Here is a 21,665-nt window from a genome sequence, read left to right as displayed (position 1 = left end):
AAGCGAAAGCACCATGTTTTTGTTAACACTGAATGATTTTTCAGTAATGGAAACTGAAGACTTTTAAGCTTCTGCTGCGTACAGTGTGTTGTTAAATATAATTCTGATGTATGTATTGGGGGAGGGGGGAGAAGAGGCTTGTTTGAATTTAAAGTCTATATTCATCCATGCATTGTTGTTTATGGCCAAGTGTATTACTTGTTCTGAATGTGATGCATTAAATATCACCTACCTGCCTTGAGGAAAAAATCTGCAGAGCAGAGAGAGAATAATGGATATCGACACAGCAACATGTTTTCATGTATTCTTGCTTGCTGCTGCATTGCTAATCAGTTCATATTACCATTGGAAACTGGGGCACTGGAGCAAGGTGCAAAGGTTATGTCATGTTACCTAAATTAAAGACGGAACTGAGCCATTATATAGCAAGGAATTTTGAAAGCTTAGGTTGAATTGCTGCAAGGCTGGAAGCGTGTTTTCCAGGTTTCCAGTGGACTCTGTAGAATAATGTAGCTGTGAGTGGCTGTTATGTAGATGTACACACGAACACATACACTAGATAGCTCACAAATAAATACAAAAATCTCAGAATCTTGGTTTCCCAAAAAGATCTTTAAACATCAGATGGTTCAAAACTGGGGGAAAAAATCCATACATATGCTGGGTTATTTGATTTTAATGTTATTTTCTATTCTGTCTTCTTTGATGTACAAGCAACCTAAAAATATTTTAACGAACTACAACATAAGAGGGTTTTCTCTTTTACTCTTTTTTCAGTAGCACAGCTACTAAAAGCAGGGATTGAAAAAATAATACAAAATGTATTACCTTGTTTTTAAATTTGCTAATGATACATGACGCCAGGAACTGCCTGGTTTTTCAGCACTGAGTAAAAGAAAAGGGGGACAGGAGTGTGTCAGACTAAAGGAGTTAATTATGGCATAAACAATCTGTAATGTATCAAAACAATCCTTATCCAAAATAATATGCTTTGTAGCATGTTTGTCAGTCTTCCATTTTCATTCACATTTCACTGGGAGAACACATTGTGTCAATCCAGAATTATTCCTCCTGCCTCCCTTCTCTGTCACATAGATGGAAGGTCTGATGTAGTGAAGTTCTTCCAATAGTGGAGTAGAAAAAGAGGCACTTTTTGCTTCCCCCCCTCCATGTGCTTTTGAGGGTCTCCCTGTAATGTTTAGGAGGTGGCACTGTGGGTTTGTGGGAGAGGTGACATGGGTGAAGGAGACCGCCTACATCCACATGCATAAGCAAAACTCTCAGTGTTCTTGCTTACGGAAGGAAATGTGTTCTGTGATTGTTGCAGTGAAAATCTGTCAGATCTATGAAACTGTAAGAAGTAAATCACATCTTCACATCCTTCTGTATATATACATTTAAAAAAACCGATCTCCCACTGTTTTAAAGACACAAGCCCTGCAATTTTCATCTACTTCTCTTTAAGTATAACACAGTGAAGTCTGTCTCTTGGGGGTTCCACATGAAACAGTCTTCTTTCTGAGTTCACCCTTTAGCATTTGTCAATGCTTCATTCTTTCCTTTCAGTTTGAAAAAATAATAATAGGAAAATGAAACTTTCTCCTTTCAGTTTTGTAGCATTTTCTCTTTCCTGTCTTTTGGATTCTACTTTGATCTACAGGCAGGCCTTTAAATATTGCCATTTAAAGTAGGCCAGAATATCAGGTGAGAATCTGGAGAGAACCAATCTTTCTTTTTTCCTTCCTTGAGCAAGTATTTGCTAGTGAGCACATATCAGGCAAGTGTATGACATGATCTAGTCTGTTTGAAGCAGCTACTTGTACCATAATAAAATGCCCAAATCATTACAGCTTTTGAAATTGCAATAAGTGGCATGTTCTGGGGCAAGTAAGTTTGAGTGGTAGGTTTCATTTTGGAAAATGTTGCTCAGGGAAGGATCTCTGCCTTTTTCTAAACAAACCAGGGAAAGGTTGTCACAGTGTGTGCCCAGGGTGTAAGTGTTCTGGTTTGATCATCTGGTATGACAACAGAGAGAAGCAAACAGAAACCTCTCTTTTCAGTAAATTAATAGCATTCCATGAAGCACGGGACCTGCAAGATCAACAGCTTTAAATTAGGCTCCTGAATTGTACAATGTAATCTTTTCCAATCAATTGCTTAAAGGTTCTGTTTAGTTGCAAAATTACAAATTTTATCTATAACATTGGCTAGTGAGAGCGCTTGCTTATTTGACAAATAAATGAATTTCAAAAGGAGAAACTGGAGTCAGACTGGTTCATCTTGTGTGTCAATGCACTGGTCAGAGGAGATATGTTGTGGAATCCATGCATGTTCTTCCATAGGAAAGCAATCAGCAGTTTTGTAGTATATGAACTGTGCCGCCTTCTCTCTCTTACACAGATCTAGAATTCCAACAAATCATTCTGTTGATGGCCCCTCCCATCAAAACAGAGATTCAGTTCTTTAAAAAGCCTATATTTGAGTACAATTAATATCATTATAATAGTCTGATCCCCCCCCCTTTTCTCTCTCTCTCTCTCATTCAGGATCTATGTTTACATTGAAGGTGCAAGTCAATGACATAATCAGTCATCAATATCTACGCCAAGCAGTTGTGGAAATTTTTGTCAACTACACAAAAACTAATTCTACGTTCACTGGAAATAATGGAGCAGTATTGATACGAGTTCCTTATCAGCTAGGTCTGAGTTTAACTATTGTCTCTTATAAAGATGGTTATATGCTAACACCACTGCCTTGGAAGACTGGGCGAATGCCAAGTAAGTAAGCTTATTTTTAAATTGAATGCTCTTGAACTTTTTTCTCTTGGGTAATCCATCTAATTGTCATCAAATGAATTCTACTTAATAAAGTCACCCAAAGTAGGTCATGCCTGGATGCAACTGTAAAGGTAAATGTTGCAGTCTTGGAACACATATTAAATAGATCCAAACGAATCCATTAAATTATTTTTAATAATTGAAGTTCTTAACTGAATATATGCAGGTTCTGAAAAGCTGAAAGGAGGGTGGGTGACATATTATCTCAGATCATGTGTTTTCCAGATAAATCAGGAGAGTTACAGTTTTCCTCCTGCATTTTTGCTTAGAATATTTGTGTTTGTATCTCCTTTTCTATTATTTTGTTAATTGTTGTGTATTTTTTTAAAAAATGAGAAAAACTATTTATGCCTCTTTTCTGTTATGAGTTATGGGCTGGAATTCTGTTCATAGAATCATAGAGTTGAAAGAGACCGCAAGGGCCATCCAGTCCAACTCCCTGCCATACTAGAACTCTAAATCAAAGCATCCCTGACAGACCATCCAACCTCTGTTTAAAGACCTCCAGGGAAGAAGACTCCACCACTCTCCAAGGGAGTGTGTTTCACTGTCAAGCAGCCCTTACAGTCAGGAAGTTCCTCCTAATGTTGAGGTGGAATCTCTTTTCCTGTAGCTTGCATCCATTGCTCCGGGTCCTAGTCTCTGGAGCAGTAGAAAACAAGCTAGCTCCCTCCTCAGTGTGACATCCCTTCAAGTATTTAAATACCAGCTACAATAGACTAAGTCATGAAGCAGACAGACAAGGAGCGGCTAGAAGATGGCAAACTCTCTTTGAAGCCTGATCACCCCGGGCCACAACGAACACACACCATGATCCTAATGGTGCCTCCTCCCATGACCCCAAATTGGAGGGGGGAAAGATAATTCCTTCTGGGGCTGGTTTTGGGCCTCCTTAGGTGGCCCCAGGCAGCTTCTGAGCACTCCAGGGGCATGTATTACATAAACACCGTGCCCCCAGAGTAGTCAGAAGCTGCCCCCATCTGTTCTGGGCCAAAGTCAATCAATCAATTGCTGAACAGCAAATCAGCACATAAGTAAATGCAGCTGATTCAGTGGCTCCATTCTAATCAGGAGAAACAATAGGATTTAGACCATGATTTTAATAAAAAAGCAATTCAGTTTTTTATAAAGAGAACAACATGGAGGTGGGTTTAGTGTTTGGAATGGGATGATACAGTGGACCCTTGTTATCCACTGAGGTTTGGTTCCAGGATCCCTCATGGATAACAAAAGCCATGGATGCTCAAGTCCCATTAAATACAGTGACATAGTAAAATGGTGTCCCTTGTATAAAAAGTCAAAATCAAGATTTGGTTTTTGGAATTTATGTATTTTTAAAATATTTTCAAACAATGGATGCTTGATTCCGTGGATATGGAGGGCTGCTGTGATGAAATCTTTGAACAAATACATTTTCATAAGCATATCTGTAAAGTTTTGTTCATATATATGGCCCAGTTTTGTTCATATATATGGCCCAGTTTAGACACAACACTAGACATACACTAGCCTGGCGCCATCGTGATATTTTGGACTTGAACTCCCATCAGCTCCAGCCAATGTGGTTAATGCAGGAAGCTGGGGAAATGTAGTTCAAAACATCTGGAGCACACCAGTTTAAAAATGCAGCACTTGCATATTGTGTATATGATCAACAGTAAATGTCACAATCACTTCCTTCCCCGTTCATGAGATAAGAAGCATTCAATTCTGGCTTTAAACTATGGTAGTCAGAGTTTATATATGAAAGGGGAAACTCTATTTCATTTAAACTATGATTTGTATGGTATCATTATAAACCCTGGTTAGATATCAATTGTCTGAAGAAATCACCTCATTGGGAATGGAATTAAACAGTGGTCATTTTAAAGCAGGGAGCACAAGGATTTCCAATCTGCTAAACTCTGAAATAACTTTTTTTTAAAGATAAAAAATTAAACACACACACACACACACACACACACACACACACACACACACAAAATAAATAAATAAATAAACAAATAAATAAATAAATAAATGAATAAATTTAGTACATACATAACACCCCAGGTATAGTCTTCTGTAGAAGAGAGTTTGTCACATTTTAGTGATATTTTAATATCCATGAAATATTTTTTAAAGACTTCTTAACATATATAGAGTGAATAGAATAACTGTATAGCACTTCTGCACTTAGTTCATTAGAAGATTGTTTTAAGAAAGCAGTGGATCTCTACACTTATTCCAAATCAATATTATCAAGTATTTTTTCAGATAATATCATTTCTTTCCTTCTCTGTTGTGCTATAAATTTTACCACTCTCCCAAACTCTTATTTTTTTCCACTTTTGCAATAATACATATATAGTAATATATTTGTTTTGTCTCCTACAGTATATTCATCAGTCACACTTTCACTGTTCCCCCAAAGCCAGGCAAATATATGGCTGTTTGATGATACAATTTTAATTACTGGAAAACTTTCTGGTAAGTAACAACAGCAAATTAACAGTAACAAAAGATTATAAAGCATTTTACATGATCATGTGTGATATTGATATGGGTGCATAACATACCAGCAGGTGTTTAATTATCTAATTATGAGTGGAATGTATTTATTTGTTTATTAATAAATAAATAAATAAACATTCATGAATCAATAAATTACTCATGAAGCACAGTCAGAACTTAGCAGTTCATAAAGATATGTATTTCTGCATATTGATTGAGGGGAGTAATAGTACCATTCTCTTCTGCTTTGAACAAGCCTCACCTGGAGTATTGTATCCAGTTCTGGGTACCACAATTCAAAAAGGACATTGACAAGCTGGAGCTTGTCCAGAGAAGGGCAGCCAAAATGATGAAGGGTCTGGAAACTATGCCCAGTGAGGAGAGACTTAAGGAACTAGTGGCTGTTGTTGATTTTTCCATGCTGATGATAGCACTGGGAACAGGTCAGAATGATGACTTCAAAGATTAATGCTTTTCCATTGTGTACCAGAGAGGAGAGATTTAAGAGGATTTAACTTATCAAATTAAATCATTACTTATTTCACAGTACTTCTTCACTTTTGTTTGAACAATGACCCAAATCTGATAGTTAAAAATACAGTTGGCCCTTCCCTTACGCCGGGGATCCGTTCTGGACACTGCCACATAAGGGAAAAAGCACGTAAACTTAAGTCCCATTAAAACTAATGGGGCTCATTCCTGCAGCATGCCCTATTGCTTCTTCTTATTATTATTAACCTTTATTTATAAAGCGCTGTAAATTTACACAGCGCTGTACATACAATCTTTTAGTTAGACGGTTCCCTGGCCTCAGGCTTACAATCTAAGAAGACATGACACAAAAGGAGAAGGGAGTGGTGGTGGGGAATGGGATCAGGTCCAGCAGTTCTCCACCTCCGAGGCCTGGACCAAGGCAGATGGACTGGAGGAAGTGCTTGGCTTCTTAATTAATGGTTAAAAGGAGGCTTCCTGGGTCAGAGAGGGGCTAGCCTCTGGGAATGCTTCTCTAAACAATATAGTCTTTAACTCAGTTTTGAAACTGGGTAGAGAAGTGATGAGGTGTGCATGTGGGGGAATTCTTCCAGGGCATGGGAGAAGCCTTTCCAGCACGGCTTCCAGCATATGCTGGAAGCCGTGTATGGTGCACCTGCATGTGATGCGGCCGCACTGTATGTTAATTTACAAGTCATCAGAGAAGTTTACAGTATTTAAGAGCATTTTTTAAAGACAGTAGTACATAATACTATATACTTATTACAACCTCAATCTTACATCAGAAAAATAGTTACAAGGTACAGTTATGATAGCTTCCTGTCTAACCCCTGTCCACAAAACCCACATTTCCCTGCTGCAGCTCCCTGAACCTGGCCATTTTCACTGATGTCATCCCACTCTATCCAGCTATAGGAACATAATTGGGTGCTTCTTTGTTGAGCTCCCCAGCCTTTATCAACCAGAAAACGGTGACATTCAGGGAGCTGCAGCAAGGAAAATGTGGCTTAAGTGTGGGATTTTGTTCATTGTGTAGTCAATAGACTACACTGTGTAGTCTTACTTCCGCAACAATAAAAAAGTGAGTTGCAATGGTGTAAGTCTGACATACACAATCATAATTCACCAACTGAATGTCAAATTACCTATATCAGCCTGAAGATACTGACCCAGTACATTAGGAATGATGAAAAGGAAATCGTGTATACAAATGTTACAGAATTGTGCAAGTCAGTCTATATGTGGACATCTACTTTATACAATGCCTGGAACAGTTTTCCTGTCCACAATAGACACAAAGACTACACTAGAAGGCCATATGGATAAGAGGGTAATGAAAACAGGGCACCCAAATCTTTCTTGATTTTTTTAATGTGTGGAAACATTTTTTTAAACTTTCAGTTTTCATTTTTAAAAACCTCAACACTTAATAAATGTACACTGTCCTTATACTGTCTACAACAGGGGTAGGCAACCTTTTTGAGCCGGGGGCCGGGTTGCTGTCCCTCAGACAACTGGGGGGCCGAAGCCAAAAAATAAATAATTAAAAAAATTTTAAAAATTAAATAAATAAATAAACCAGGACAAATGTAGGACAAAATTTTCAAATGGAGGGCACTTTTTTTATAAAAAGTGGAGGACACGCAAAAATTATTGCTGATTTTTAAAAAAAATGTTAATATAAATGCATGTTTCGGAGGCTTCTATAGACAATTGCCCCTCTTGCCCGCCACTTGCCCCCCTTGCCTGCCGCTTGCCCCCCATGCCCACCTCCTCCTGATAGGCCAAAGGCCCCTTGCCCTCGTGCGAGAGGCCAAAGGCTCCGGCGGGAATCGGCAGCAGGACCGGGCTGGGGCCGGTCCCAAGGCCTTGCCGGGCCGCATCCGGCCCGCGGGCCGCAGGTTGCCTACCCCTGGTCTACAACTAGATCTTATTATCCACCCAGTAGGGATCTAATTCTTCCCTAGGTATCTTCCTGAAGGAGTAATTTTTGCAATTTTCTTCCTGCTGTGAGAATGTCTATTCTGCCCCAAATTTAGAAATGATAGTTTTCTTGCTTTTTCATGTTTGATTTTACATAACTCAATTTGTATAAACATGATAGAGCTATTGTTAATTTTATTAAGTCTGTGACTTTGGACTTAGGTATTATTTAAAAAGAGAGTTAAGAGAGAAATTTAGGCCTAAATCCAATTGCTAGTCTCAATTTTTTAAATAAATGAGAACTTGGCAAGTCAGCCTTTACAGAAGTTCCAGCTGGTGGTTGCAATTGGGTGTTAGGAGTTTTATTTTTGATATTATAAAAATCAATTTAAATAAAATTAAAGAATTAAATTTGGCAGAAAATCAATGTTTAATTTTTAAAAACTGGATTTAGTTGAATCAAATCTTAAAATTTGTTTGTATACACATTACAACATACTTCTTGTTAGTTTAATTCTGAAAGAAAGATTATTGTGCTGCTTCAAGTGAAAAAGGATTATATTGTACTGCTTTAGTTCAGCAGTGCTACAAAATATGTGGTTACTAAAGCTGGTTGTGTCCTGACCCGTTCATCCTCTTAATTCATTCACTCACACACCCCAGCATACATACAGAGTGAAATTGTTTTCTAGTTGTTCTGTTTTCTAGTTTTCTAGTTCCCTGGAAATAGGGGGAGGGGGGGGAAGCTTCTGCTTTATCAGCACAGATTAGGACAGTCTACATCAGACCAGTGGATCCTCAGTACCACAGGGAGGGCTTACAAGAGGTTACCTCACCTGTCCTCCCCTTCTTTATTCCATCCCTTGCCTTCTGCAACCTGAAAAAGCAGAGCCTGGTAAAACAAGGCATAGACCACCTCAGGGAGATTGGGACAATAGAGCCAGTCCCTCTGGGGGAGAGGTTCATATGATGCTACTCTGTATTCTTCATTCTGCCAAAAAAAGAAAGAAAGAAAGAGAAAGGAAATAAAATAAAAGAAAAAAGCAACAGTGGAGTGCCATACTAGATCCAAAGAGAGTAAACTTTCTCCCTCTCCAAGTGAAGATTCAGGATGGACACACTTCACACCTCACCCTCACCCTTCCGGAGAAAGGGAGATCATCCCTTCACCACCCCCAGGAGTCCAGGTCACCATAGATGCCAGTTTGCAGGGGTTGGGACCACATCTGATATCTACACAACCCATGACACATGGTCCGAGGAGGAGGCTTCTCACAGATTCAACTGGCTGGACTTGAGAGCAGCTCAGGCCACCTGGTCCTCCAGATCTCCCAACTACCCAAGGCGAGGTGATTCTTCTCAGATCTGACAACATAACTGCAAATAAACAGACCCAAATAAACAGACAGGGAGGATCCAGCTCACATTCCCTGATGGCACAGGCAGAGATTCTGTTATCTTGGGAACAGCAGCACCTTTTATTCCTAGATGTGGAGCACCTAAAGGACTCACTGAAGTCCAAAGTGGACTGGCTCAGCCAGCCAGACTTGAAAAAAAAACCCCCACAGCTCTCAGAGCACAGGTGCTTTGTAAGTTCAAATGGAAAAGCAAAATTGTATTGCCTCTTTTATTGTCTCTGATCCCACTCAACTCATGGCCATGGGGTTGTGTGGCCTAACTATTTGCCTAGTCACTTCCTATATGACATTCCAAAAATATAGACCTTGTGATTCCAGCTTCATCACTTTCCTTCCCCTGCATGCTTTTTTACCATCTTTATCTCATGAAGAAGCCTGTGAGATTTCCAAGTTACCATAATGTAAGATGTCACCAGATGATGTACTTTGCATTTATTTTCCTGATTGATGCTAACCTTGTTGTAGATTTATATCTGCACCACAACAGTAACTAAGCTTTCGGTTTAGACTTCTTTAAAATCTAAATTAAGGTAGGAATCCTGATCACTATCCTGAGCTAGTTAATAAGTAGAAAGGAAGAGTTATAGTGCAAGAACCTGTAGCCAATTACTGTTCTTTCAGTTAAGTAAATGTGTTAATGATGTGAATGGAGCATTAATACATCGTTGACTTGCCATTCTTCCTTTCTTGCAGATGCCAAATCTCAACCGAGTGTTCAGTTTCCAAAATATCTAATTAAACTTCCTATCACCCACCATATCACAAATGTGACAGCCTACTTGACAGTGCCACACCAATTTTTGAAAGTGGACCATTTTCTCTACACAACAGGAATTCTTTTAAATAAGTCAGGTATGTTGATTTACCACCATCTCCTGAAAGTGTGTTTGTTCTGACCTCATATACTCCTAACATGCAGTTGCAACACATCTCCTTACTGTGGAGATCTAGAAATGTAATAGAGAAGATAAGTGCTCAGAGCTGTCTTGTTATTTTCCATGGCACTGCATCACATCAGTATGCCCTGTGGAAAACACACATTCCACACTGTTGTTGTTGTTGATTTTCATACTGATAATTTTGCAGTGTTCCTTGAAGCAGTTTCTGACCTATGGTAAGGTTTGGCTTAGGATCACCAAAAGTCTAAAACAACTTGAAGGCACACAACAATGACAACATATGTCAACACTTTAATTTCACTGTGTGAATCCTTTCCTGCATTTCTTTAGGTAACTCAGAATACCCAAATGCCTGATGTACAGCTAAGTTGTATAATTTTAGTAATGCCCAATTGGCTTGATATGGAGATGTCAAATACTAGGGAAGACATCTGAGGGGGAGTGACTGAGACCAGGATAAGGATTGGTGGAACTGAGAGATCCTTAAGATCATCAGCCTCTTATGAGGAAATACATTTCTTGAGCTAGGGAATAGGGCCTCTCCGTTGCTATCTATTTGATTGGTTTTGAATAACACTTTCATTTAATTTCAGAATTTCATTTTGTTTGGCCTCAGGTCCATTGTACAAATGCTTACAAATTCAAGCACCCCAAATAAAGGATGTTAAGAAGGAGAAATAATGCCAGTGTAGAACACTCTATTCTAAATCAATGCTGCTCTCATAAAAAATTTAAAACCTTTCTCCCATTTCTTAAATCACTCTGCATGCCAGTTTCCAAAGACTTATGAATTAATTAATTAATGAGCAGTAGTCATATGTTCACTAAATATGCATTCATGTTGTCTCTTAGAATGGTGTATCTAGGTTTGCTCAAATGTGACTGACCATTATTTCCTCTTTCCCATGGACAAGAAAGGATTTGAACATACTGAGACACATAAATGAATAATGTATGTCTACACCTTTTGCATTTGAAGAATGAGCCAACAAAGCAGCTTTCTATTTTCTCCTTGACTCCCCTGAAATCTCTCTGATGTGTTGTGTTACATTATTTATGTATTCTCCAGAAAACAGATTCTGTCCTAGGGGCAGGTAGAAGCTAATTGATACATGATATTTGACAGTTTTCTTATGACCCACAGCTAACTGTCTGAAAATCTTATGAAGGATTTGAATTCTTCATAATTTTGTTTCTGTCTTTTCCTTGGTAGTTTTTCTCTTTCTTTCTCTCTGTCTCTGCAGTCTGTACAAGAATTAGCCATTTGCACAAGTGTTGCGAGTTTCTACAAAAATAGCAAAACAAATGCTACAATGTGCAGCATGGCAACATAAATCTTATAGTTTTCACAGTCTTTTCTTTTTTTATGCATTTTTAATGAAATGCAAACATTTGTATTTTTGTGGTTAAGTGTAGAAACCTGGAATATATATGTATATATTGAAAATCAATTATAGGCTTACTTCATAGTTACTGTGTATTTCATTTTTCATTTATAGCCCATCTTTCCCCAAGGGATAGAATATAAAGTAACTTAGTTTTAAAATTCAAAGTCATCGTCATATTATGAGACTGAAAGAAAGAAGTTGGTAGCATGAACTTTTGTAGACGTAAGTCTACTTCCAAATGCAGCTGAGGAAATGTAGGCTCAAGTCTAGGAAAGTTCATGCTACCAACTTCTGTCTTTCAGTTAGTTTCAAAGGTGCTGCAAGATCCCTTTGCATATTAATTTTAAAAGTTTCTATAAAACATAGTAGAAGGAATGTGCAAAAAAGGTAAAGGTTTCCCCTTTGACAAGGTTGTCAAGTTATGTCCGACTGTACGGAGTGGTTCTCATCTCCGTTACTAAGCCGAAGAGCCAGAGTTGTCCGAGGACTGATCTGGTGGTCATGTGGCCAACATGACTACACAGACTGCTATTACCTTCCCACCGAAGTTGTACCTGTTTATCTACTTGCATTTTTACATGCTTTCAAACTGCTAGGTTGGGAGAAGCTGGGACTAGTGATGGGAGGTCACTCCATGACACGGCACTTGGGTCTCCAACTGCCGATCTGCTGACCTTGCAATAGTCAGAGTTGGCATCTTAAGCAATTGTATCATTAAAGCACCAAATAAAAACAGTTTAATATGTAAAACACTCTAAGGACTAATGGAATTTCCACCTCCTTCATGCGCATCACATGCAGGGATATAATTTGGAGGGAAATCAGCTGTGGGATCAGGTTTAAGCCTCCACTCCTCCTCCCAGGTGTGAGAAATCAGGCCAATCCAGATCAGGTCCCCCACACACCTACTAATGAGTAAATAGAAAATAACTACCTGACACATGTAACATTGCCTTGTTAATAGTGCATGCAATTTAATGTATGCAATTTAACTAGCTTGCAGTGTAACCCTGTGTATTGAGCCTTCTGAATTCAATTCTGTATCTTGTTCACTGTGGTGCTAATTATGAAGTTACTTTACAATGCATGTTAAAATACAAGTACAGGAATACAGATACTGTACTGTATTCTGTGCATGGATTTTGTATAGTATTTATACAGTTTTATCCAGACAAATATGTACTTTTTAATTGCACATGGGAAGGGGCTGTCCATCAGTGCTTGTAGTATTTCATTGACTAGAATAACAGTCTGACTCACTTCTCTAAGGCAGCTTCTTAGTCTGTAAAAAAAAAAAAAGTACTTTTTTTAAAAATGCAATACCTTGGGATTATTAATTTTGCTTTTACTTCTGTACCATTTGATTATTAAAAAGATGCATTTTAGGTACTTGTTTTGATGCTTTTGACCCCATCTAGTGGCTTACTTCTGTATTGCTGTCACTAATAATGACTATTGAAATCGAACTTGAATAGAGACATGTTGACAAAGTTATTTTCACGTTGATAATGTTGGTATGGTGGTTCTTGCCCCAGTCCAGTTCATTTGTTTGTTGTAATGCGGCTACAGAAAAGAATGCCTGTTTCAGCCATACCTGCTAGAAGATACCCTCCAGATGTTTTGAACTACAGTTTCCATCATCCTAACTAGCTGGGGAGGATGTGGTTGATATCCATCATTCTTGGTGGTGGTGCCAGATCAGGGAAAGTGTTGCTGCTGTTGTTGTTTTTTAAAAAATAAGTATATTAAGAATTTTGTGGATATAGGGTGAGTCTCCCTTATCCGGAATTCCAAAATCTAATATATTCCAAAATCCAAAATGGTTCATATGTGCGGCTGAGATAGTGACACATTTGCTTTTTGATAGTTGAACATGCACAAACTTTGTTTCATGCACAAAATTGTTTAAAATATTATGTATAAAATTACCTGTATGTATAAGCTATATGCGAAACATAAATAAATGTCATGTATCATGTTTAGACTTGGGGCCCTTCTTCAGGATATCTCATTATGTATATGCAAATATTCCAACATGTGAAAATCTCCAAAATCCAAAACACCTCTGGTCCCAAGCATTTCAGATAAGGGAGACTGCACCAGTATGTTAATTGTAGTGCTGAAGAAGGCTTCTGTAATCAGTTTACTGAAAAAAATGTTTTAATAGTCATGAAATTGTATAGTTTTGCTATGGTGAGTACAAGGCAGAAGTACACTGCATTTTTTTTAAAAAAAGAACCACATGCATTGATGTATAAATACATCTGTTATTCACCACTTAAATTGTAAATAAAATAAAATAAAAGCAAGCAATTGACAATATGTATTCATATCTGTGCAAAAAGCTTTTATCTCCATTCTGGGAAAAGTAATGGGATTTTCCCTGGTTCAGTTTGAAAACTTATAAAATACAATTTGACTGTAAAACACAGGAGGATGGAAGAAATATGTATATGAATTGTGGTAGCAAGAGTGCTATTAAGCTATTCCAGAAATATTATGTCTGCATGCTGCATATGTTTCTGATATTCAATCATTATTACTTTTACTAAAAAAAAAATCTTTTTAAAAATGTATTTTTAGGTTTCAAGAGTATTGAATTATCCCCTCTTGCTGCAATATGTGTAAACCTATTTTCGGCTGGGAAAGAACTGAATGTGGATGGTCCCATTCATATTATGTTGCCTCTTCTGCCTACGAGTGCTGCAAAAGCAGGGGATCCTATCCCAGCATGGACCTTTGACATGAAAAATGGTAAGTGTTCTCTGTCCTTTATTATTACCAAAGTCAATGATGCACAGTCACATTAGGATTTCCTCTTAGCAGTTAGTCTGGCTTTGCAGATTGGGACTTTTTTCAGGTTAGCTAGATGATTCCTGATTAGCTCCCTGTCAGTCTTGATTTGCAGTCCAGACTTCTTGCCAATGTCTATGCTGCTGCTTGGGAACATATTGGACTCTTTTTGGGGGGAAAGGGAAGCAAAATAAGTGTTGAGTAGTTCTGCTTTTTCATTGTGATCTGTTAGCATTTTGCCTTCTGTATTGAACAGCAGCCCCATTGTCTCCTTGGTCATTCTCTTGCCTTGAATGTACTTGAAAAACCCTAAGGCAAGAACTAAGAAAAAACAGAAAGCTGAGCGAAATGTGTTTGTCCTGACCCTATAAGAAGATCATCCACACATCAGTGGGGAGTATAATTCTGTGTTGTGATACTTATGGTGTGAGTTAAAGTACTTTGCCCTTCTAAAGCAAAGGATTGTGTGGTTTGTTTTTTCTCCTCAGGTGCTTGGGTAAATCGTGGCGTAGGCATGGTAAAAGATGCCGGTGATCATTTAGTATGGACATACACGGCTCCAAGTCTGGGCTACTGGATAGCGGCTCCACTGCCTGGAGCTAGAGGTATGCTATGGAATCACGAAATGATTTTGAGTGTGCCTTAGTTGCTGTTGTTTTTAGGGAATTTATTGCATTTAATGTGTAGGTCAGGACTGGGAAGAATAGCTCACTTTCAACTTTCATTGGGAGTACAGCCTCAGTTTCCTGCTCCTTTTTGGTCTTTTAAAATGCAATAAATTCCATAAAAACATAATAAAATGTTTGCATAATAAAATGGAGTCTCACAGCATTTCACTTTTTGGGAATTTGGTGTGTGGACAGGATTAGGTACTAAAAGCATAGGAAGACTGGCATGAATTGCTTGGGGCCTGTTGGATATCATTAAAAGATGCATAGACATCATGGCATCCTCCAGTTGTTTTGAACTATCACCCCCTTCATTTTTGGCCATTGGATAAAATTGCCACAGCTGATGATAGTACTAGCCCAACATATCTAGAAGTTACCAGGTTTCTTATGTCTGTAGTAGCAAACAATTTCTGTAACAGAGCAGATATAAACCGTGAATATTCTCTCCATCTGAATATGCCATTGCAATTTCATTTGATGTGGGCCATGCAGCACTCTTTCTGAATAATAATAATAATAATAATAATATCCAGTTACAAGAGCCCAACCAAGGCATTGTTGAAATGACGTAGGTAATTAAGGGAGCAGGTCCATGCTGTGAAGTCCTTGCCCAATAATATGCACTTGTAGTCTTTCTCTTCTTGGTGTCATCATGTATTGCAAGAATATCCCAGAGAGGGCTTGTACACCTGTGGACATGTAGGCCTATGGGATAGTCCAAACTTACTTTTTAGGACTATTCATGTTGCATACATGCATGCCAAGATTGGATGTGGGGGTGACATAGGCAACATCAGGAAGGAAGTCAATGTTGTATGGCTTCATTTGTGTGTTCACTGGAGACCTTGCAAAAATGCCTGAATAGGGTTAAAATGCCATGGATGAACAGAATCAGATGAGAAGTCACTGCATTTTTTTATTATTATGCATGTAAGAGAGAGATGGGAACGTGGTTATTTCTTGTGCAATAACATATTTTGTACTCCTCTCTCTCTCCCCCACCCCCTCTCATATAATGAAAAATGTAGACTCCATCATCACCACAGTTGCCCAGGACATATCTGCATACCACACAGTGTTCCTCACAGCCATATTGGGAGGCACCATTGTTATTATTATTGGGTTCTTTGCTGTTCTCCTTTGCTACTGCAGGTAAGGTGGTACTGATGTGCATTTATGGCAGAAGTAATAGAATGTGTTGGGCTCTAAATGACTGGAGTCTTGGTTGCTGCTCAGTTTTGTTTTGTTGTTGAAGGTATTTAAACATATGTACAATACATGTGTGTGTGTGTGTGTTGTGTGCCTTCAAGTCATTTCCGACTTATAACGACCCTAAATCAATCCTATCATGAGGTTTTCTTGGCACGATTTCCTCAGAGGATAGTTTTTTGTGGGTTTTTTGGGCTATGTCGTTGTGTTCTGGAAGAATTTATTCCTGACGTTTCACCTTCATCTGTGGCTGGCATCTTCAGAGGTTGGTGGCATGGAAGTGAGTGCAGTGTGTGTGTGTGTGTGTGTGTGAGAGAGAGAGAGAGAGAGAACGATGCTTGGTTGGGAGGAAATGATTTACATGTTAATCTCAAGGTGGGAGGCCTTACCATTCAACAAAAGACCAACACATAGATTAGCCTGTAAATCACTTCCTCCCAACCAAGGGTCACACAGTACATACACTCCACTCACTTCCATGCCACTAACTGTTGAAGATGCTAGTCACAGATGAAGGCAAAATGTCAGAGATAAATTCTTCCAGAACACAGCCATATAGCCTGAAAACCCCACAAAAAGCTATGGATGCTGGCCATAAAAGCCTTCAACTTCACATTGTTTAGAGGATGTTTGTCATTGCCTTCCTTTGAGGCAGAGAGCATGTGACTTTCCCAGGCTCAACTAGTGGATTTCATGGCTGAGTGGGGAATTGAAACCTGGTCTCCAGAGTCATAGTCCAACACTCAAACCTCTACACCATGCTGACTTGCAAGATATTTAAACACATGTAGAAGGATAACACTATTGGTGACAATGAGTCACAATGACTATATGTTACCCAGAGTTAGAAAAACTTACTTTTTTGAACTATGCTGGTAGACCATCCCCAGCCAGCATGGTCAATAGCTGTACTGCCTAGGGGAGTCTAGAATCCAAACAGTAACTTTCCCAGGCTCTAATATTACCTCCAGCATCATAGGGACAATACCTCTCAATACCAATTGCAGGGAAACAAGAGCAAGAGGGTGTTGTTGGGATCATGTTCTTTTTGTGGGCTTCTCATTATACATCTGATGGACTGTAGCAAGAAACAAGGTGTGTGGACCAAATATCATCCTGCCCCAGCTCATGTTATGCTTAATAGTTCCAAATCTAAGTTTTTCCTTTATGTTTAATTTGTTAAGATATCTGTTAAATGAGCAAAAGAAATATACTCCCACCACCTTTCTCACTTACACAGTCCTTTGATAAAATCCCAAACAAAACAGATGCTTTATAGAGCTATGATGAACACAAGACAGCTTAAATTTTATTTATTTGTTTATTTATTGGATTTATATCCTGTGTTTCTCCAAAAATGGGATTAATTTTATTACATTTGATCCATAGTGAGGATTGAGGCGATGTATATGGTTCACCTTCAGCATTCTTACTATGTTCTTTCCCTTCTTTCTTAGGGATAAGTGTAGTCACTCAAGAAGGAGAAGGAAAAATACAACTAAATTGGATATCTTAAGAAAGGACCAGACAACATCCACATCTCACATAAACCACCTTGGGATTGCCAAGGTGTCACTAAAACCAGATGACAAATCTCAGTTGTATTCATCCAGAATAGCATCCTACAGCCCTCAGAGAGGGATATCAGCAGAAGCGGGAGAGAGAAAAGCCAATGACAATTTTAAAATCTACACAGAGGATTCTTCGTATCAGTCATCCAGCAAGAATACTCATTGTAGGACCTCACCCCAGTCCTTGGAACCTACCATGGCAGTGAGGCATTTACAACCTACCAAGCACACCAATGGAAGTGTTTCACCTTCTAGGGACATGCAAGAACAGAACCAATATCTCCCAATGAATGAGGAAATGTATGGGCTTTCAGTCCTCCCAGAACAATTAATGCATATTTATAGTCAACCTATTGCCATCCTTCAGACTGCTGACCTTTTCCATCCCCAAGAGCAGTTACATGCTGGCAAGTCAGCTACTTTGCCAAGGAAAGGACAATTGATCTATAGCCCAATGATGGAGCCCATGAGTAGAGAAGGTTACACTCAGACATTACCCAAAATGCCAGTACATTCTCATCTACAGGTGCCAACTTCCAGAGATGAAACAGCTGCTTTAGATAGACAACAAGGCTTGTCTCCTCAAGCTGCAAATTGGGGGCGTTACACAAATAGCTTACTGGAATCCGTTTCTGTCCCAGGAACATTAAATGAAGCTGTGGTAATGACACCATTTTCATCAGAACTTCAAGGAATTTCAGAGCAAACCTTACTGGAACTTTCAAAAGGAAAACAGTCTCCACACCCCAGAGCATGGTTTGTGTCACTGGATGGCAAACCAATAGCTCAAGTGAGGCATTCATTCATTGATCTCAAGAAGGGCAGGAAGACGGAGAGTAATGATACTAGCTTGGACTCTGGAGTGGATATGAATGAACATAATCTCAGTCGGAAACTGGAGAGAGAGAAAACTTTTATTAAAAGCATTCAGCATTCCAAGATCCTTTACTTGGAAGACTTGGATCTGAGTAGCAGTGAAAGCGGGACTACAGTTTGCACACCTGAGGATCAGAATGTGAAGCATATGCCAGATGGAGGGAGTGATCCAGGCCTAGGACAGCAAACAGAAGAGATGCCCATGAAGAAGGACACAGCGGAAGAAGAGCCTGAAGCCAGCCCTCCTCCTGCTAAGAAACGGGGAAGGCCGCCACTGAATAAGAGAGACAGCAAAACCAATATCCGGAAGAAGAGAGAGGATAGTCCACTGATTCCAATAAACTAAAATTACAACTCTCTGTGACTTTTGATCTGTATGGTATCCTGTGGACTTTCCTCCACTCTTTGCTTCTACTTTGTACACTTGCAGCGTTCACTTTAAAGAACCAACCAAAATTGGATAAAATAAAAATTCCTATAAAAGGGAGAACAAATTACACCTTTAAGAGCATGGTAGGGATTTTCTTGGAAACCAGCTCTTGTTGCTGTCAGCAGTTATTTTGAGCAGGGATTTTTTTAAAAGAACGAAAGAAAGAAAAAAAGAAAGAGCAGTTTTTCTGGGTTAACATCTATGGGCAGCATGTGTATCCTTTAGAAGAAGCTGGATCGTATCCTTCCTTACCTGCTCTGATGTCTGGGAAAGAGGACACACTGCTGAAACCATGTTACATTATCAAGGGGAAGAATACAGAGGAGATAGCACGAATTTTAAAAAAGATTTTTACAACTAGAGTTTGATATTTATCTTATGTTGTATGATGAAGATGTCAGGATATGTAACAAGATAGAAGCTGCCATTTTTCACCTGAAAGGAACGCTTTTCTTTGGCATCTTGTATAGCATTCTCATTCTCTGTGTATCATTCAGGAGTAGGGGGGAATCAGGGACTTGTTACACAGATAATCTTATTAAATGTGCAGGTGTCCGCTTTTCATGTGCTATTCCAGTATGTATTGAGCCAAATTGTGCTCCACTTTTAGGAGAATTAGATTTGCACTGATACAGTTAGGGCAGACCTGGCCCTCCATGTCCAAGATACATATTATTCATAAATGTGGCCAAAAGGATGGCATTGTAGAAAACATTTCCTCTGGAAACAATGCCCTGTACTACTTCATAGCCTTAAAAGAAAGAGTGATAGTGAAGCAATTTGAACATGTGCCTCCTTTTTTTGCTAGCTTTGGCACTCGTCTTAAGTCCATTGTTGCTTATGAAATGTTCCATTGGAAATCTGTTGGACAGAACTGTGATCTGAGTAAATGTAGCCATATCCAAAAGTTACTTTTTGCATGGCCAGGTTGGCCTCATGGGGCTAATTTTGTAGTGTGCTCTTTTCCTAATCTGGTGTCAAGCCCATTCAGAGGGCAAAATAAAGGTGATGGGCCATTGTTCAGGAGTAGAGCATATAAACTGAATGCAGAAGATCCCAGTTTGAGTACTTGGGAGCTTCTAGTAAAGCTTGGGGAGATCTTGATCTGAATCCTTGAAAAGTCACAACCAGTCAGTTCAGACAAACCTTTCTCAGCCTTGTGCTCTCAAGACTGCAGCTTCTGTTATGTCCAGCCAGCATGCCCTGTAATGAGAGATTATGGGATTTGTGAACCAACTTTATCTGGTGAACAAGGTTTGGGACAGTGTCAGACCTGATGGACCATTTGACTGGTTGAAGTCCTCTCCCTGTGAATAGGTGTTCCTTATGGTAAAGAACAGATCCTGTAGAGAACTCATCTTGAGCTTGTCTGGTCTGTTCTGTCCCTGACACCACAATCCTAACACATGTAGCTGAAAAGAGGTTCAGTTGATTCCAGTGGCAACTGCTGCTTCATCAGTTTTGCAAAGATTAAGACCCAAGGGTCCAAACAGACTAATCTGAGATCAGGAGTTGCCTTGCCATTCATGTGTACCTTTGTAGTGTAAATGTCAATGGTGTCAGTAATCTGAATAGTGGTAATATTTAACTTCCCATGTTTCAGATGGTGGCATAGAATGAAGTTGGAGAACATATGCCCTTCTGGATGTTGCTGAATTCCTGCACCCAGCAGACTTCACATTTCACCAGGCTACCTGGGAGTGATGGGAACTGGAGTTCAGTAACAAAGCATTACAGTTTCCCCAATCCTGGCACTGAACTTCATTCTCTTTCATTTGGTGTCTTTCAAATGTTGAAAAATTACACTAGGAAGGCAGAGGTGGATGCAGTGAGTACAGTTGTGAAATTGCAGGGACTAAGGGATCTACACTGTATGGCCAGGTTCTGCTAAACATTGGCATGAAACCGAGGGGATAGGTTTCTTCTGAGTCTACTCCTACAAACAAGTTGGTGTGTTTTCTACAAATCATGACAGAAGTATGCTTCCCCAACTGGATTACCATTCAAATTGTGTATGTCTGTATGCACCCTGTGTGTGTCCTGATCTAATCTGTGCACTATGAATATGTTCAGGGACTACCTATTGGCACTTCTGAATTATGAGATAGGTAAGCTGCGAGTCTGGCCTATAGGACAACAGCCATTCTTGGAGTAGAATTTATTGTAGAGTTGAAAACAGTTACCAAAAGAAATGATTGCATGAAATGAAACTAAATATATATCTGTATAACCATGAAAGTTCATAAAGGCACATCTACAGTTTTCAATATTCATTTAGTCATTCATGGCTTTGGCTAACAAGAAAAAAGATTTACCTAAAAGAAGTATTTTGTGCTTTCTTGCTGAAATATTTCAGAGCATTTTAAATTTTGCAATATAATTAAGACAGCATGGACAACAATTTCTAAGTACATCTTATTGAATTTGATTATATTGATTCTGCTTTCTCTTTTCAGAACAATTGTCTAGAATCAAGGTGACGTTAAAAATCATATTTTATAGCAGGTAAGGACAAAGGACATTTTGCCCCAAAATGTCCTAGGCAGGCCTTTAAAAAAAATCAGGAAGTGTTCCTGTTGTTAAAAAGTCCTGTTCTGGGCCTAAAGATAATCCATTGGAGTAGGGGCAAAAACATAACAAAAGTGTGTCCTGCTGTTTAGAG

The 21,665-nt window shown here is 39.0% G+C and overlaps 1 protein-coding gene across 1 annotated transcript in view; it reads left to right on the top strand.

The window, feature by feature from the left end:
• Window positions 1–21,272, top strand: part of FAM171B (family with sequence similarity 171 member B) — a 51,291-nt gene extending 30,019 nt beyond the window's left edge. Inside the window, exons 2-8 of the mRNA XM_089502026.1 lie at window positions 2,547–2,780; window positions 5,217–5,309; window positions 9,860–10,018; window positions 14,037–14,207; window positions 14,735–14,851; window positions 15,946–16,069; window positions 17,584–21,272. Of these exons, the coding sequence (XP_089358152.1) occupies window positions 2,547–2,780; window positions 5,217–5,309; window positions 9,860–10,018; window positions 14,037–14,207; window positions 14,735–14,851; window positions 15,946–16,069; window positions 17,584–18,919 (2,234 nt within the window). The 3' untranslated portion in view covers window positions 18,920–21,272. The remainder of the gene's footprint in view (window positions 1–2,546; window positions 2,781–5,216; window positions 5,310–9,859; window positions 10,019–14,036; window positions 14,208–14,734; window positions 14,852–15,945; window positions 16,070–17,583) is intronic.
• The last annotated feature ends 393 nt before the right edge of the window (window positions 21,273–21,665 follow it).

This window comes from Sceloporus occidentalis, unplaced genomic scaffold (assembly GCF_023333645.1).
Source record: "Sceloporus occidentalis isolate IW3139 unplaced genomic scaffold, rSceOcc1.0.p SCAF_191, whole genome shotgun sequence".
Taxonomy (NCBI): Eukaryota; Metazoa; Chordata; class Lepidosauria; order Squamata; family Phrynosomatidae; genus Sceloporus; species Sceloporus occidentalis.
The sequence above is the reverse complement of the archived record's forward strand: the minus strand, read 5'-3'. Positions and strand labels throughout refer to the sequence as shown.